The following is a 19136-nucleotide window of genomic DNA, read 5'->3' on the forward strand; positions in this document are numbered from 1 at the left end:
TGCAAATTGAGCAAGCCGCGCGCTAATGATGGGAGGCTGATGATAGTTTATCACATAGGAAGACACTGAAATGCTAGGTGAGTCACAACACTTTCTTCCTTTTTCTGGGATTCATCCTTACTTACGGTCAAATTTGGTACCGTCTATGTAGTACCTGTGTGCGGCGTATCTTGAAATCATCTCGGTTGATAGCCTCCAAACACAGTGGACTCCTAAAATAAACCAATTGTTGTAAAATTACTATTTGTAGCATGTGTGACAAAATTTAAAAACGAAAGATATTTCAGAATCAAGGTTAAGTCAAACGAAGCGTTTTATGCGGGTTTTTTATCTTACCTCAGGCTATCCAAAATACTAAAACATTGTTTCCTATACTTTTGGAAGTTATATACTAAATATCTTAATAACTATCACTCAAATTTGGTACGCTGAATAAAGTTATAGTGTAAATATAGAATTGAAACTATGATCCAAACTTAAAATGATATTACAGAACACAATAAACTTAACTTAGGATAAAAATGGAAACTGTAGATGCATGAGTATTACTGAGCGAAGGAAGGAAAGTAACTCAGCTGGGTTACGAGTTTGACAGAGTTCATACACAGAAATCGTTCGCTGGTTTATATTTCCTGCTTCGACTTAAAAGATAAAGAAGATAAGCTCGCTTTAAAAAGAGTTAAAAAAAAAACTTTTAAAAGATTGAATTTATTCTGAATTTTTGTTCAGTATTTGTAAATAAATAATGTAGAAAACCGACACAGAGCGTGCCCGCTGGACTCTGGTGCCCAAATTCCAACTCCGCTATATGCATGCCTGCCATAAAGTAATAGAGATATAAACTTTTTTTAAAAAGTGCAGATTAAGCCTAGCTTAATATTTACATTTTTTTTTAACGATACCTACAGTATGACGCTAAATTCGTCGTACAAAAGCAGAGGAGTGTTTCCTGAGAGTAAAACAAACAAAAAAGTTCCAATAAACTTAGGGCGAGAAGCCCATCGTTCACGTGTTATAGGCTGCCGAAAACATGAAAAAATCAATTCTAAAGGTCCATAGCTCCAAAACTATGGGACCTACCAAAGTCGGGTGAAGACTTCACTTAGGAACTAATATGTGCTCTATCCAAAAATACATGTTTTAGAATCCTAAGGTACTCACGCAACAATTTTTATGGAGGTAGTTAGAGAGTACTTTATATCATAGGCCCGTAGTCAAACTCCCTCTATAAACATTGTTGTGGAAGCGCCTTAGGATTCTGAAACACGCATTTTTGGATAGGGAAGTCTTGACCGGACCAAGGTAGGTCCCATAGTTTTGGAGCTATGAACCTTTAAAGTTCATTTTTTATGATTTCAGCAGCCTATAACACATAAACGATGGAGTTTCCGCCCTATGTTTATTGGATTTTTTTTTTAAACTCTAAGGAATCACCCCTCTGCTTTTGTACACCGAATTTAGCGCCATACTGTATAAATTAATAAGGTAGAAGTATATGTGGACCTTCTCACTATGCTCACTTATAGATATATCTTAAAGGCTAGTGATAAATAACACCAGCCCTCTGCTCCTATACCACCCTGTGATACCGGAGCAGGACGTTTGGACGCAAAGCCGTATATCTAAATAGGTTAATCTACTTAAATGGGTTATAATGTACTTCAAAAATAGAAACCGGATGATTACGTACTAAAAGCCTTAAAAATAGGCATTAATATCACTAAAACTCAAAAAATAACTGCACAACCTAAAATTAAGAAGTTCGGAAAGGTTAAATTTGATCCACATTTTCTTTAAAATACCATGGCAAACAGTCACTGAAAGTCTCAGTTGCAACAAATGCTTAATTTAGGTCTATTTTTTTTTTTTTTTTTTTTGTATAGTGCAGAAAAAAATGGGTCTAATTATTTTGTTTTTAGAATGATATATCCTAATTTCAGGAAAATCGGAGACAATGACCTGCAGAAATTTTTTTCAGCATGAATCTATATTGGGCTAAAATAAAATTTGCTGTAGGCATCCTACAACACCCCAAAGTAAACTTCTGTGAAGTTATCTTTACAATATCTCTAACGTAAAGGATATTCATAACTTCATAGCAATTCATTACACTGCATTACTGCTTATTACTACGTATTTGCAACACAGATAATTGAAAAGGAAACAACAGTGAAATCTAATATACCTATTGAATAATTTGCTTTGTCTTATGTTACAATTACCATGACATTAACATTCCATGACGGAATTATGGGCCAAATCCAGCATTATTCTGCAATGTCAACAGTTTCAAAATTCTGTACGGCGAATTCTTTTATCAGCTTGAATATATTTTCTTCTTTCAGTTCAGTTGATTTTGAGTTTAACGTCCCGTGAACAGCGAGGCTATACAAAACGTGAACCTACTGATTAACGTGCAATCCGAACCAAGACGTGAGCTCTCGTCGGGAATTTTCTTCTTTTCTTGGGCGGATCGTCTTTTTGAAGCATTGTCTCGTGTCCTGCTTTTTTTTTTCCTTCGAAATGCATCAATAAAGCGCCAAATCAACCAATGTCGTTCCTTTACGTTCGATATATTATAAAGAACAGAAGTTTGTTTATTTTGGGGTGTCATTGGCTGCCTACAGTAAATTCTATTTGACCCATTTTTCCTATTTAAATGTATAGTTAGTGCCTATTTCTATGAAAATTTATTAATATTATAGTGTCTCAACTTTCTATCAATACAATAGTCTCAACTATATGGTTTAATGTGCATATCGAATAATAATAATAAAACATTCAATAAATACTCACTTCCTGAACTACCCAATACATAGCATAAAGAACAGCTATGTTCATTCCAAAAACAGCTCGTAATCATTTTTTCTGATCTCTCGGAACAGGTCAGTGCTTAATAAACATTTCTTACGTTTTGTACCATGTGTTTTAATAATCTATTATAGAAAAAGAAAATGCAAAAAATTAAAATATGTACAGCATTTTACAAATTTTAAGTCACATCTTTATAGTAACTAAAAATTAATGAGAAATGTACATTGTTTTTAACTTAAATTAGATATCTGAGTTCCAATTGAGGCAAAAATAAATAAATAAATAAATAATAAAATTGTACCATCGCCATCTCAGATATTGTTCAAACTTTTTTTTTAATAGGAACTAGACATGTTTTTAAGGGGCTTTTTTTTTTTTCGTCGAAAAAAAATTCCTACCAAGTAATGGGCCATCAAGGACGGGGAGTACAATTCATGAATTGTAGAAAACGTGGAAAATGGTCAAATTCGGAGCCTCACAATTCAGCAATGGAGACATGTAGATTTATAATTCTTGTTGTGGTATGCACATAGGGATATGAATAAACTATATTTTATTATAGTTTGGTTTGCGCATGCGTATCTTTAAGTACATAAATTAACAAATGAACGTAAGTTTATGTGAAAAGTCGAAGTTTATGCTTTTTTCGAGCACTTCCGGTTCGAATTTTAAATTTTGTTTTCACGGTTGGTAAGACCTAGTTACCCGCTCCCCCCCCCCCCCAAAAAAAAGTATCGCTTCTGTGTGCAACCGTTTTATCGCAAAAAATTCGAGAAATCGTCAAATTTTCAAAAATCGTCATTTTCTCGAAAACATCATAATTTCAAATTCTTAAATTTTGTCAGATGGTTCAACTGTACATGAATAATAAACACACCAAATATCATTCTCGACCAATGCTTCATGAATGAACTACAGCCTTTTTAAGTTAGCGAACTTTCGTTAACTTTGAAGTCACAGTTTGCAACAATGAAAGTGGAAAAAAATGCTACCGCAAAGCACTGTGTAAAATTTCAAGATAAAAATTCTATTTTACTGCATGTGGACTTCGCTTAAATTGGACTGTTATTCTGCAAAGGGAAGTTCAGAGTGATCACTGGAGAAACGAGCAAATCTCCTTTACGGGAGTGATATATTATTATGAAACAACTGACAGTTTTGCCGTAATAAGCGATGACAAAACACACGATTCGGCTCGTACTCATAGCCATGAATAAGATTCTAAAAATACTCGAAGAAAAGCGAAAATATGCGTTATAGAAAAAGGTTCGAGTACGTGAAAATAAGTGTCTACAATTTAATAAACCGTTTCAGTGATTTCTGATGGTGCTGCATTCCACTTTAAAAATTGCTTTCAGATGTCCAAGATGCAGACAGGTCCGATAAAGCAGTGGCTTTTAAGTGAAACCGGCCGTGGTAAGGGTCTCTGCGACGTATTGGGGAGAGGGGGGATAAGAATGTGGCAACACGGGAAAACGAAAAACAGATTCACAGTATTAAACCAGCAGAAAAATTCGTGAGTATAGTGCAAGTACCAACTCCGGGTATTACTCTCGTCTTGTTGCCAAAAACCGAATTCGACAATTAAAAAAAAAAAAAAAAAAAGTGGGAAAGTGTGCGACCGGTAACTGGTATTTACCGAAGTCATCTTTGGCTTTTATGGCAGTAACGGGTCACTATGGACTAACTTCATGCTTTCCCCAAAATCGAGCTTCTGCAATTCAAAGTGTAGATTTAAGAAATTTGCAAAAATTAACTTTTGTTACATACATATATAATAACCAGTGATGGATAGCAGAAATATTATCAATAAATCAAATATTACATGAAATTGCAGTGTTCTTTGTGTTTCCAGGAGGCGCGGTGGCTCAGTGGTAGAGCGTTCACCTCCGGTGCTTGGGGTCCTTGGTTCGATCCCAGCTCGCGCCGTGTGGACTTTGTGGTGGACAAACACCGTGCTGGTGGGTTTTTCGGGGTTCTCTCGTTTCCTCCCACTTTCTTCATTCCGCCATTTCACTTTCTCATAATCGCTGTCTCCTTTAGCCTAACCGGCATAAACGTGGGACGTAAAACTCCCAAGATTTCATTTCATTATTTTTTCTTTGTTTCCACATGCACCTTCAACAGGGTACAGGTTTCCAGAAGAGAATAAGAAAAGAGAATATAAGTGTTTTGTGACTATCGACAACGTGCTACGAGTTGTGAGTGCACCTACACCTATTGGAGCATCTGCCATGGTTACATGCTATTAGCGAAGAAGACACTAAGTAAGCAAATAATTACTTCAGAGTGGAAAAAATCAGTGAAACTTTGTTTCGTAATCGTAATTTACACCTCAGGTTACATCGGTTTAAGAAAACGGAGAAGGGAGGCTCATCTTTTTATTTGAGAGAGCCTTTTTGATCAATAATAAAAAGGAGCCAGGAGAAACTTTTATTCTTTATTTAATGAATGTGAACCACAAACATCATCAAATTGTTGCACTTTCATTGTTTTCAGTGTTGCCAACGGTGATATTGAAGTTAATGAAACTTCGCTAACTTCAAGAGGCTGTAGTTCATTCATGAAGCATTGGTCGACAATGCTATTTGGGGTGTTTATTATTCATGTAAAGTTGAACAATTTGACAACATTTCAGGATTTTAAATTATGGTGATTTCGAGAAAGGTGATTTTTGAAAATTTAACGGTTTCTCGAATTTTTTTGCGACAAGACGGCTGCACACACAAGCAATACAATTTTTTTTTTTCGAGAAGCGCCTAACTAGGTCTTACCAACCGTAAAATAGAATTTTAAAATTCGAACCGGAAGTGCTCGACGCAAACTTCGACTTTAGAGATAAACTTACATTCATTTGTTAATTTATGTACCAAAAGATACGCATGCGCAAACCAAACTATAATAAAATATATTTTATTTATATCCCTATGTACACTCATGTCCAAAATGATGGTCGCATATCTATAACTGTCTTCTTATAAGAATATAATTTGATAATGATTTTGCAGGGTATTATTAATACTGATACTACATGTATAATCGGGAAATGTATAGTCGTAGTAAATTTCAGAAGAAAAGAATTACAAACACGAAAATTAGAATGAGTAAAACAAAATGTTGCTAAATGGACAAGAAAGTTTTATTTTCGTTTTATTGTTCTTATTTTCTGCTCTTTTGACATGAAATTTGCCACATACATCGTCTTTCCCGATTATACACATACTAACAATATAAGAAATACCGGACGAATTCATTATCAAATTATATTCCTACAACAACATATTTATAGACATGCGACAATAATTTTTGTCATGAGTGTACATACCACAACAAGAATTATAACTATCTGTCTCCATAGCTGAATGATGAGGCTACGAAGATTACCATTTTCCACGTCCCCTAAAATTCGTAAATTGAACTTCCCGTCTTGATGGCTCATTACTTGGCGGGAAAATCTTTTCCGACAACAAAAAATACGGGTCATTTAAAAAACATGTCTAGTTGCTATAAAAAAAAGTTTCAACAATATCTGAGATGGTGATGGTACTATTTTTTGGCTGAGTTGAAATGGAAGGCGCAAACCATTATTTATGTTATTTATATGTTGATTCATTCTGCAATAGCAATCTACATGTAACTATATATCGGAACCTTATATCTATTATAATATTTATCATAGGTAGAAATACGTAATGCATGGTACTCCGTAAGGAAGCTATTATGAACTCAAGGCATTATGTAAAGTGATGATGCAGAACCACAGGAGTGAAGTAAATCTCTATTAGATGTAAGGCATAGTTGTATGGGATATAAAATTTTTACACTACCCTCGGTTACGTGCATATCCACCGTCGCTGACATGCCCGCTCCATACGGAAGCACACCAAGCTCATCCTGCTACGCCCTTGTGCTCACTCTGTTAATAATATTCGTGCTTTTCAGTGGCTATCTAGCACTGGTTGGTTCGTATTTTTCACACTGTCGTTCTATCATTGCTTTTTTTTCATGGTTATCTTTACTTTCAATTTTCAATACATATATTTGCGCCTGATTTACATAAAAGTTGTACTTCTGCACTTCTGAAGCACAGAGTTAAGTTGTTCTAAAGGAGAATATACTTTCGGAAAGAAGAACAGGTTACAAATACAAAACATACCTAAAATATAAAAACTTACTCTTTTCTTTATCATAGCACTATTGTATTCTAGATTCCTCGCCCAACTAAATGAGGATTTCACTTACGAGGTATCAATAACACTAAAACTGTATTCTGTAACCATAGCCGCCCGCTGCAGGGAGCACTTGCTTTAGCAATGGATTTTCCTAATTAGTATTAAAATATGCTACATTTTTTTATTCACACACAACAGTTAGTGAAGTTAGCAGTGAGTTGTAATAATTGTTTTTTTACATTAAATATTATGTGGTTCTAGGTATTTGTATCCGCGTCTTTGCTTGTATGTCGGTCATTTTGCCCACTTCCCCCTGTAAAAAAATCCTGTGGGAGTTACTATGTCTACATTTCCCTTTAAAATTCGCTTATATACTACATATACATCTATATAGCAACTAATTTTTAATAAAGATGAATATATTTATGATTATGCCAACCACACGATTAAATTAATCGAGAGCCGTAATTAGTATACACTACTTTAATTGGTTAGTGCATCGCATACACGACAATGAGAACTAGCATATCTGAGGATGTTTCATATTGTGACCAGAAAAATTTACTTCGAAATATTCCATACTGCAGCTAATTTAATATTATATAAGAATTTCGATACTCGAAAAGAAAAATCAATTGAGACGTGTTAATTTATCCTGAATAACTGAGTCCTGCAACCAAGGAAGAGGAGTTAAAATAACTAATTGTCTATAACAGTCCAAGTACCAGCAATAATTAAGTGCAATGAGCAATTACAAAGACGAGACGGCTATTTTTACCGCAAAACTGTACAGCTGTTATTCCTTTTGCTTAATGTAACCAAGTAAGTTGGTTAACACCTTTTGACAATTTTCTTGGTAACTAAAGGTCAGAAGGTATAGCGTCATTGGCTTCCCGCACTTGGACCTGCTCGTCACTGGGGGTGTGGTAAGAGGATAGCAAATCACCAGCCACCATTCACTGCGCTCAGCGAGCCACGAGTAACCAAGCTGGCAACTCCCCATAAACGTCATTACAACTTTTCACGGGAAAGCAACGACGTTATACCTTCCGTACTATAGTAATCCAGGAAAAGGCAAAGTGTAGTATCACTGAGTACTACTCGGTTACTATTCGGCTACACGACTTCTAGCGTAGTTTTAACCGAAATTCGACTATCAGCAGCTAAGTTATCATTTAATTCTTACTCTGCACACGAAAAGAAAAAAAAAAGTTCATATGGACCCGTGATCAAACGTCTATAGTTACAGGCTGCCGAAAACGTGCGAAAAGGAAATTTAGAGGTCCAGAGTTCCACTACTGTAAGACCGATCCCAGTCGAGTCAACACATTACTTAAGAGCTAGTACGTGCCCTATCCAAATATCCATATTTCAGAATCTTGCGGCACTTACACATTAATTTTTATAGAGCCAGTTGAGGAATACTCAGAAAAGTTGAAGTGCTCATAAACTGTCCATTGATACGCAAGCACCGCAGAATTCTGAAACATGGGTATCTGAATAGGGCACATACTAGTTCTTAAGTGATGTCTTCGTTGACTGCGCTCGGTCCCACACTGAAGCTATAGATTTTTAAAGTTTATTTTCTTATGTCTTCGACAGTCTATAGCTTCGAAAGTATGGACCTTTTACCACAGGTCCATAGGAACTATTCCTTTGCTCTGATGTGACAAATCACCTCTGTAGGTTTGATGCTTTAATTTTTTTTTACACCCTATATATATACCAGGGTTGGCTGGTTTAAACCAAAAAACGAAAAATGTTCGTAAAAGTGTAAGTGTTTGTAAAATCTTGATGAACACATATTTGTGGGTTATCACGTTTCACTCCCATATATTATTCGTGTTATATTCAGACCTGAATTCCCCATTCATTACTCAAAAAGATTATACTACGAAAGCAAATTTTTTTAAAGTTTATAAATGTTTGTGATTTTTTTGTAGTTGTTATTATTATGTAATTGCAATCAAAGAAAAAATCTAAATATTGTTTCGTTTCAATGTTTACTATTGATAAAATACTTCGAAATGCCGTACTTTGTGTGTGTGGGGGGGAGGGGTCATACAGACCCCACGAGAGGCATTTAGTGAAATGAGAACTATTTTTGGTATCTATTTATGTATAAATGAGTCTGAGCCAAAGTGGACTCAAATAATTCGTATCTTTATTCACTTTTCTTACTGATATGCAAATTAAGTCGTCGTATTTCTTTAATTTGGACCAATAAAAGTCATTGTTAACTAACTTGAACTAAGTTAGTTCTGTACTCCGTAGTACTTAGAAATTGTCCATATGTAATTCTCTATAATAGTTTTACTTGTGCAACTGTTTATCTTTTTGCTCTTCCGAAATTACTCTTGACAATTATATCAAGAAGCATGTAAAGATCAGTTCAACGTATTTTTATCAGGATTCCTTCGTGAGTGAGTCGGCAGACGTATCGTATTTGTGGCCAATTAGTCCTGGTTCCGAGTTCAAATGAAGGACAATTTCTCTCGGATTTAACTCGAGAAGCGGTTTTTATTCCGCTTTAAGCTTATGTGACCCCTTCCAGCATAACCCGGTTGTTCCACAATAACATCAGGTTGAAAAAAAAAAAAACTTATTTCTGTCCATATACGATATGAATATATAGAGCAAATTATTTAAACCAAACAAACCTGGTTTAAACCAAAAATACGGTTGTTTTTTTTTTCAATAAAAACCATGGTTTTTGCCAACCCTGATATATATTAATATAAAGAAACGTGGAGAAAGTTATATTGTTTACTGTAACGGTTAGTGACATAACCAAGAAGGCAGCAATCTTCTAGAACACAGGAACGTCTTCCCATTTAGCTGTAATAAAAACAGAAAACAACGTACCCTGCGGGGCACTAACCCGTCTCCACTCGCTAACGCTCACTCGGCATTATTATGTGAATTAAATGTAAAACTTTGGTAAAGAAAGAAACCAATTATTACACTTTTAGCCAAAGCTCACGCTCACGCTCACGCCTCAAGCTGCGGCTCACGCTCATCACGTTGTTCATCATAAACTCGCACAGCCTAGGATCGAACTAGGGATATTGATGAAAGAATCGGTGAAAAGAAAACTCACGCTCATCAGGTTGTCCATCATAAACTCACATACTCTAGGATCGAACTAGGTGCATTGAGAGATCTACTATTTAATACCGTGCCTACAGTCCCTCCACCCCCCAATTGCACACTCAGTTGAATAAACTGTGTCTGTGTAACGTAATTAACTGACAAATTACACTTGTTCTAATACAAAAAGAAGAAATGAATATCGTAATCTGAAAATACATAGTACTGCCCGCTGATCTAGTTACTAGTGTGTGTGCATTTCGGGCACGTAGTCTCACGTTCGATTCTCTGCGGGAGAGTACAAAAATGTAATTTCTTAATTATTTACGTTCATTCTTCATCCATCTCGTTTAGCATAAAGAGTATAACTATGGAACGTTATCTGAACATACATAGTTCACTCACCTTTTCTTTATCATGATCCCTTTCTATTTTTAGAGCTTGTCTTTCTTGCTTCAGCTTACATTCCATTTCTTCTTTCGACGTCTTAAGATCCCTCATGTTGCATTCTAGCACTTTGTTCCTCGCATGACAACTAGCTAGTTCCATTTCCGCTGTTTCTAACCTTTCAGCTAAAACTGAAAATATAATAATAAAAATAAATATCATTTTCCTAAATTTGCTTTCTGTATAAATATGTAAGAATTCTCAAGGAAGTATTGTGACCTGCTTACCCAACGCACCAGAAGTAAGCATTCTACAAATGAACCACCGTGATCCCCACGTCTTCTTTAGACTACATGGCATAAGCGTTAAGATATAAAATAAACGTTTCATTTGAAGTTTTACAACCCCAAGCAATACAATTATTTCCGCCAGTTGAAGAAAGACACGCCGCGTTTTCATTTTAACTTTTACGATAATTAACATAGAACAAACGAAAAACAAATAAACAAATGCCGATCGAGTCGAATTGTAGAAGATTCGCTACGCTCGTTTCTATAATTAACAACTAAAACCACGATGCGTAACTAGATCAAACACAACAATAATTTGTCATCACTTATGGAAATTCCCTTTCTTGTATATATATATATATATATATATATATATATATATATATATATATATATATATATATATATATATATATATATATATATATATATATATATTAAAGAAAGAACAGCCCGTTCTGCATTGTTACTACGCCTATATCTGTATTTTGACTTGTTAATTTTATTCAGCATAATAACAGAACTCAAAGTGAAAGACAATATACGCCAGATAACAAGTAAAAGTATAAAGTACTGTCCTAGCTCCACATACTCAAATTCATTACATTTCAAATCTTTGATCAGTAAATTCAGTCTCAGCAACTAAAGTATTTCTTACGGGAAGAGTTATATTACTGGACGAAAGACACTTCAGGAAGGCTTACTTGTTACGGGTGTAAATACGCATTCGAAGGAATGCCATTGAAACGGTTGTGATATAAACACCAACCAACATGGGTATTTGGTTGCCACTAAAAACTACAAATGCTACATAACCGAGTCAGGACAGGAGCGCAACAAGGAATGGGGCAGCGTAAAGTTGCGTCCGTAAGGAATAAGTGCGTCAGCGAGGGTGCGTATGCGCGTAAGCTAATGATTACGTAAAGACTAAAATCATCATATATTGTTATTAATTACCAGGGTTGGCCAAAACCATGTTTTTTATTGAAAAAAACTTTTGGGGGGGGAGGTTTAAACTTTTTTTTGTTTGTTTGTTTGTTTAAACCAGTTTTTTGGTTTAAATAATTTACTCTATGTATTCATATTAAATATGGACAGAAATTAGTTTGTTTCCCCTTGGTGTTATTATGCAACAACAAGGTTATGCTGGAAGGGACCACAAGCTTAAAGCGGAATCCAAACCGCTTCTCGACTTACATCCAAGAGAAATTGTCCATTTGAACACGAAACCGGGACTAATTGGTCACAAATGCGATTGCCGACTCACTCACGAAGGACTTCTGATAAAAATACGTTGTACTGATCTTTACATGGTCCTACTTGTTAATATAATTGTCAAGAGTAATTTCAGAAGGACAAAAAGACAAACAGTTACACAAGTAAAAATATTATACCTAGAATTATATATAAATCGGGAAACTCCCGCATTAGCCATTAGGAAAATCCTGTTATTACTTCACATGTATCTGTATGTAAAATTTTAAGGTCAACGGATCATAATCACTACGCTAAAATTGAGGTATTAAATTACAAATTTGGTATGTATATATCATTCAATAAAATTAAAACCAAGTCAAGCTGATGTTGGAAGCTACGTAGGCACTTGATAAATTTGGCAATTTCTATCAATATATTTAAGCAACCTTGGCTTCTTTATAAAACAACAGGCATTCATTTAAGTAGAAATATATCATTTGGTTTCATTTCGTATGTTTAGGCTTAACATCTTTATCACGGAGAGGACTCCTGCTTAGAGGGACACCTCGAATTGCTACTTGGTTTACACTTGAAAGATGGGTTGTGGTTCGACCGAGAATTAAACACGGGACCCGTTGATTAAAGGGTGGAAAGTAGATAAATGTAATACGGATGGTTTGATATGTGGAAACGTCACCATGAAGTTCACACGATTTAAAGCATTTTTCGTTTTTTTCTTTTTGGTTTAAACCAGTTGTTTTTTTTTGAAAAAAAAAAAACAGCTGGTTTAAACCAGCCAACCCTGTTAATTACACACTGCTCTCCTGAAATAAAAGTAGTACTCCTTTTGTAAATTTTGCAAATCTATACGGACCTAAAATAGTACATTCCCACGTAAATGTAAACTAAAACAAATACATTACAATACAAATTAAAATCAAGTTGTATAACCTCTACTGTTACAAAAAATACATCCGCTCGTTCTGCCATAAATTACTACAGCGCTCATCCCGGAAAGTTAAAATTTGACTCTGTTCAAGAATGTATATAAGTAATCAAAATATAAGGAATGTGAATATGGATGAAATAATCAGATGAAAATCGTAATCTGACCTGTAAGTTTTAAAACGTAATTCAAAGCAGGGTGGAAAAAAATCATGATTTTTTTTAAAAAAAAATCATTTTTGATGATTTTTTTGATTTAAATCAAATCTTTCTCCTCGTATAATACAACTCGCGAACTGAAGGAAAAGCATTACAAATTAGTATTAAATGCCAATTATGCCATTTAAGTGAAAGTATTGGGGTTGAATTTTGAATTAATCCCCAATCGTTAACCTATATCAATCCCAAACAATGTTTCTTAGCTTTAAATTATAACTTTTTTTTTTTTGGTAAATTATAGACTTTCAGTCAAGCATCATCCCTATTTATCCTAGGATGATGGTTCATACTCTCATTCTCTTCAGAACAGAACAGCCTTTAAAACGGTAACACTCACATTTTCCCTATCATGTCCCTGAAGCGGAAAATTTTGAGAGATGTCGGGATTTTTTCTGATTTTTCTTTTTCAAATTTTGATTCCCTCTGGACTCCCTTGTGTTAACGCACAGATCTCAAAATCAACTGTTAAATACTAAGGGTGTACTAAATGTGTGTATAAAATTTCAAGCTTCTATCTTGAATAATAAGGGCGGGAAAAATATTTAACAATGAGCTAAGAACATCCTCACCATACCCCAGATGACACGGATGTAATATAAAAATTTCCTCAGACATCTTATTTATCCTAGAATAAAACAGTTTCAAACGGTACCATTCAAATGTGTCCATCGTGTAGGCTATCTAGGGCTGGAAAATCACGAAAAAACGGATTTTCTTTTAAGAAATATCCTTTTTTTTTTTAAACCCCTCTGTACCGCCTGTGTTTAAAGGCAACAATCTGAAACAAATCTGAAAAATACTAAGGGGTGAAGTGAATGAGTGTCCAAAATTTCAAACTTCTAGATACAAAAGTAAGCCCGCGAAAAATAATATCCCCGAATACCCCAGATTTCCGTATAAAACATGATCTCAGGTAACAGTTTACTGAAACATCCCTATTTATCCTAAGATCATGGTTCGTACATCATTCTCTTCGGAACAGAACAGCCTTTCAGATGGTACCATTCATATGTCTCCATCTTAGGCGGGGAAATCGCGAAGAAAGATATTTTTTTTATAAATAACCTTTTTTACATTTTCGCCCCTCTGGACCCCCCCTGTTTTCACGCAGAGATCTGAAATCATCTGAAAAATACTAAGGGTGCACTGAACGAGTGTGCAGAATTTCAGTATTCTGAATGCAAAATGTAGGCCCGCCAAAAAATAATAAAAAAAGGCACAAAAAATATCTTTTTTTTTTTAATTTATGACGTCCTCACATCCTATGTCTCGACGCAGAGAGAAGTGAAAGCATATGTAACGTGCTCTACAATTCCTTCAATCTTGAAAAAACGAAGTAAAAAGCTTTATTGGTACTTTTTTAATCGAATAATAAAGATTTTATCCTATCACCTAAAAATAGGTGATATAATTTAAAAGTTAAGGAAAAAGTACAGCAACGCTTATTAAAGTGACACTTTTTCCCTCAAAAGTCACTGATATTTGGCAGGGGCATATTTTAAAGGAAATTGTAATTAGCTTGCGGCACGAAATACATAAATTTTGCCTAAAGTTATAAAGTGTAAACAAAACAACAACAACAAAAAAAAAAAAATCGGAGAGGGATAGGACACTTCTAAATACGCCGTATTATCTGCGAACAAATATATAGACGCGCACACAAAAGAATCCTCGTCTTAAATGTCGATGGTGATTTCCCCGTTGGAATAGCTAACGATTTACAATATAAACCCTATGTTACGAAGAGAAGAAAACAGGATTGCCCTGTTACCCGTTCAAAACGGGATTTTCCCTAATCATCCTCTGCATGACACTTGTTTTCAAAGCTGTACATACTGTACATTTGAGTCTCATTGTATTATGATTATCATCTTCCATAAAATCGGAATAACAGAACAGAAACGGGACTTTGCTTATTTTCACTTAAAATTATTTCGGAATTTGATTTAAATCAACGATTTTTATTTAAAAAATCAAGTGATTTAAATCAGACTGATTTAAATCAATCCACCCTGATTCAAAGTATACGCTTGTATTTACATACTGCACAAAGAAGCCACCATGAACTCAAGTTATGAAGGCAATGTTCCAGTAAAAGACAACTTCTTAATTGCTTCTTATATGCGAGAATAAACCATTAAAATGTACAGGAGAAATATGTAAATTGTTCTATTTTTCAATATCACTCTTTACTCGCAGTCGCACCTACACTTTGCTCCCTCCTCTACCTTTACCGTTCTGATTCAGACAGCACTAGTGCTTGCTAGTTCCCACATAGCACGAGGCTGAACTGTAGCATGGTGTATATCCGAACTCTACGACACTATATTTATTCGCACAAAGCTAAAGCCTTCCTAGACTGAATCTGCTTCGAGAAATGTAGCTCTTCACTTTGAAAATACTCTCTAAGCTAGTAAACAGTGAATTTTCCGATTAAAGAAGTTAACATAAATATTGGCAGTATCTGACCTAAAATAGAATAGCGCAGTATACGTTAATACAGTAAAACCTGCCTTCAACGGACCCTTTATTAAACGGAAAACTGTCTTAAAGGGAAATATTTCATGGTCCCATGGATTTTGGAGTAAAAGACATGTAAAAGTCCCTTCATTAAGCGGAAACTGTGTTATGCGGACAACGGAAAGCAAAATAAACCTTTAACGGAAAATTCTGAGTTTCAGACTACATCGTTTAGAATATTTTTAAACATCCTGTGAGAGGGTAAACATATACTGTCTGCGATAAATACTTCGTTCTTTTGTTAAATCTTTATAGGCAGTGTTAACCTTCGTCAATCACTACTCATATTCAGCTCCCACAATTTTACGCTAGTCCTACGTAGCATGTCAGCTGTCAGTCTTCTTTGCAGGCATACTTCTGTCCCGCTTGTGTAGCAACTAGCGACAGCAAAAAAAAAAAAAAAAAAAAAAAAAAAAATCTGACAAAACAAAGTTCTGGAAAAAAGGAATTGAGGTAAAACAGAAGTTATATATCTCCATCACGTGTCGTGAAAACAAGGAGGAAAGAGTTCAGAGGACTTTCAAAATTCCAGGGAAAGCTTTTCTGTGTCCTGAAGTATACCGCAGCCAAGTAGTAGTAATGTATGCAAAAATCCTGCTTGACTATTGGGAAAAATAAAGGAAAGTATACACAGCATATTTTGTGTTTATTTTAAGTTTTTTTTTTGGGGGGGGTATTAATCCGTAGAAGGAAAAAGTACTGTAATTGAACAAGTTGTGTACATCAACATATTTTCTCATTATGTCCGTTATAAGCATATATATTTTTTTTTTAACGGAAAGGTCTATTTCCATTAAGCGGAAACCTGTCTTTAACGGAAATTTTTACGAGTCCCGCTCGATTCCGCTGAAGACAGGTTTCACTGTACATTACTGCTGCTGTATTCTGACAACTCATCTCCACTTTAGGTTAGTTTATCAACCTAAAAAAAAAAAAAAAAAAAAAAGTTTACCAGATCTTTCAGTGTTACGCAGATTTAGGTAATAGTATACAACAGCTCCTCATCGTGTTCCGTACTCGAGGATAGTTCTTACTCGTGCACCACGTACAGAAATGATGGTATGTCATGTACAAGTGGTAATAGAACACATAAGAAACCCAGATCATGTTGTACTCACACTGGAATATGCAGTATGAGTACACCGTGATCTGCGTTTCTTATGTGTGCTATTACAACTTCTACATGAAATACCATCACGTTTGTACGTAATGCAACAGTAAGAACTATCCACGAGCACAAGACATGCAATATGCGTTCAAGTCCCTTCTCCCCCCCCACACACATAGTGAAATATAAAGTACAAGGGCATTACAGAGGCGCACATAAAGTGCACCGTACTCGAGGATAGTTCAAACTCTTGCACCACGTATAGAAATGGTGGTATGTCATGTACAAGTTTCAGTCGATAAGTAAATGAAAATCGCTTTGTTACCCCATTTTCAAGTTCCTAGGTCCTCAATGAATAATCCGTAAAATACTGAACTTCGTGAGTCCTCGGGAAATGATGAGGACCTGTTGTATACTATATCCCAGATTTATTCTGTACATTACGATTAATTTTATTCTCGCCTTATGTAATTGACCCCACATTTTATTACCCAAGCCTGGCCCTTACAATCAGGAACCTCAAATTAGAACAGAAAAGACGGTGCAGTTTTACTATACGGATCCACACATTGTAAAATGTACAGAAAAATTTTGGAAAGTGTTTAATTTGCCCATTTTATGTTGAGAACAGAACCCAACGAATCGTTGGGGGGGGGGAGCTTCTAACCTTTCTACTGCTACTCCTACTACTGCATACACTATGGATCCGGATAGTAAAACTGCACGGAATAGACTAATCTATAGTTTGCTTTCTCAGACTCATTGCACACTCATTTCAGTTTACATTAACTTGACACTTTATGCTCACAAGATACTTTATCGAAAATATCTCCAACGTCGATATCTACCTTCCTCTGCTGATGGTTCTTCCTTTTTCTTTTTCCGTAATTGTCTTTGGCCATCACTATCCCCTTTCCTTTTATTTAAGAGGTCGAATGTGTCGTCAAAATTTAGCTTTGTGGCTATAGGTCTATTCGGAAAAGTATTTTCAGTACCTACATAGCTTCTGAATCGATCCATTAACTTCCCTATAGATCTCGTATCAGAAGTCGGAGAATACATGATTCCTTCTTTTAGATAACTCTTCGCTGCACACAACTTAACGTGATAGTATTTAAGCTTCATACATTATTTTCCTGTACTTTACTTCGCTGGATAATAATTGGTACAGTATAAATCCTGCATAACACTCAAAATAAAATTTTTAAAATTTGAAAAAATACACACGCACGACACAGAAACATACGAAAATTCCAATGATGCCAGGCCGGCAAGGAACATTCCTTTATATTGTATCTCAATCTCCACTAATAATTAAATTCGTATTTCAGGATCAGCCCATGTTTCAACTGAAAATATCACAGCATACATAAATAGCCCATTTTATGTCGTGAACAGAACTATACCAACCTCTGCGTGACTTCTAAGCCGGCCAAATGAAACACTACTTTTGCGTTGCATTAACGCAAATCGGTGTGAAAAGTGGCTCCAAGACTAAACGTCCTATGGAGAGTCAATTTGGAACCTATTTTGTTTTCCATATCATGTATGTAAAACATTTTTAGTATTGCTTCCAAAATATTTTCTCTCTCAACATTAAAAACATATTACATTACATTCAACACAATATTTCTAGTACAATTTGTGAAAATTTTCGCTACATTATTTTCCTGCTATCGTTCTAAAAATGTATTTCCTGTACTTCATAAAATGTTTTCCATTTTTTGAAAATGTTTCTGGTAAATATTTGGAATACTTCTCAGATATAACAAGGAATATATTTTCTCCAGTAACGAAAGAGTATATTCTGAAAACAATGTAAAAATGTTTCTATAATATATCAGAAAATGTGGTTCACTAAAAACACAATATATTTTCCAAAACATAACGGAAAACATTTTCTATTCATTTTTAATATATTTTCCTTTCCCTGTTTTAAAGTTTTATATTCAAAATTCGATAAAATATTCTGGAAATAATACTAAAATATTGGTCGGAAATGCTTCATTTAAGTTATATGAGAAGATTACCAAAATACTTTTGTAAAAAATTAAGTAAACCTTTTTAAAACATTTCTGAAAAATATTTCTTATATTACGAAAAAAATATTTTTAAAATATTCTAAACGTTTTTAAAAATATATATTCAATATGTTTTCTCGTAAAAATAGAAAATATTGTTAATAACGTATTAGAAAATATTTTTTAAATATATGGAATATATTTCATTTCATTGTTTTCCGTATCATATATGGAAAACATTTTTAGTATCATTTCGAAAATATTTCCCCTCTGAACAGTGAAAACATATTACAATATATCCAAAACAATATTTCTAATATATTTTGTGAATATTTTCCTGGATCTACTTTCTGGCAAGCATTCTCAAAATGTA

General features: G+C 34.7%; 1 protein-coding gene across 1 annotated transcript; it reads right to left on the minus strand.

Annotated features, from left to right (window-relative positions):
- Positions 1-37: 37 nt before the first annotated feature.
- Positions 38-18181, minus strand: LOC145691936 (uncharacterized). Its single transcript, XM_081767241.1, has 4 exons — positions 17591-18181; positions 10482-10654; positions 2797-2936; positions 38-212 (listed from the first exon to the last, which is right to left on the minus strand). The coding sequence occupies exons 1-3, from the start codon at positions 17865-17867 to the stop codon at positions 2838-2840; spliced, it is 549 nt and encodes a 182-aa protein (XP_081623367.1). The 5' UTR covers positions 17868-18181; the 3' UTR covers positions 38-212; positions 2797-2837.
- Positions 18182-19136: the final 955 nt, after the last annotated feature.

This window comes from Thermobia domestica, chromosome 8 (genome assembly GCF_964235325.1).
Source record: "Thermobia domestica chromosome 8, izTheDome1.hap1.1, whole genome shotgun sequence".
In the NCBI taxonomy this organism is placed as follows: domain Eukaryota; kingdom Metazoa; phylum Arthropoda; class Insecta; order Zygentoma; family Lepismatidae; genus Thermobia; species Thermobia domestica.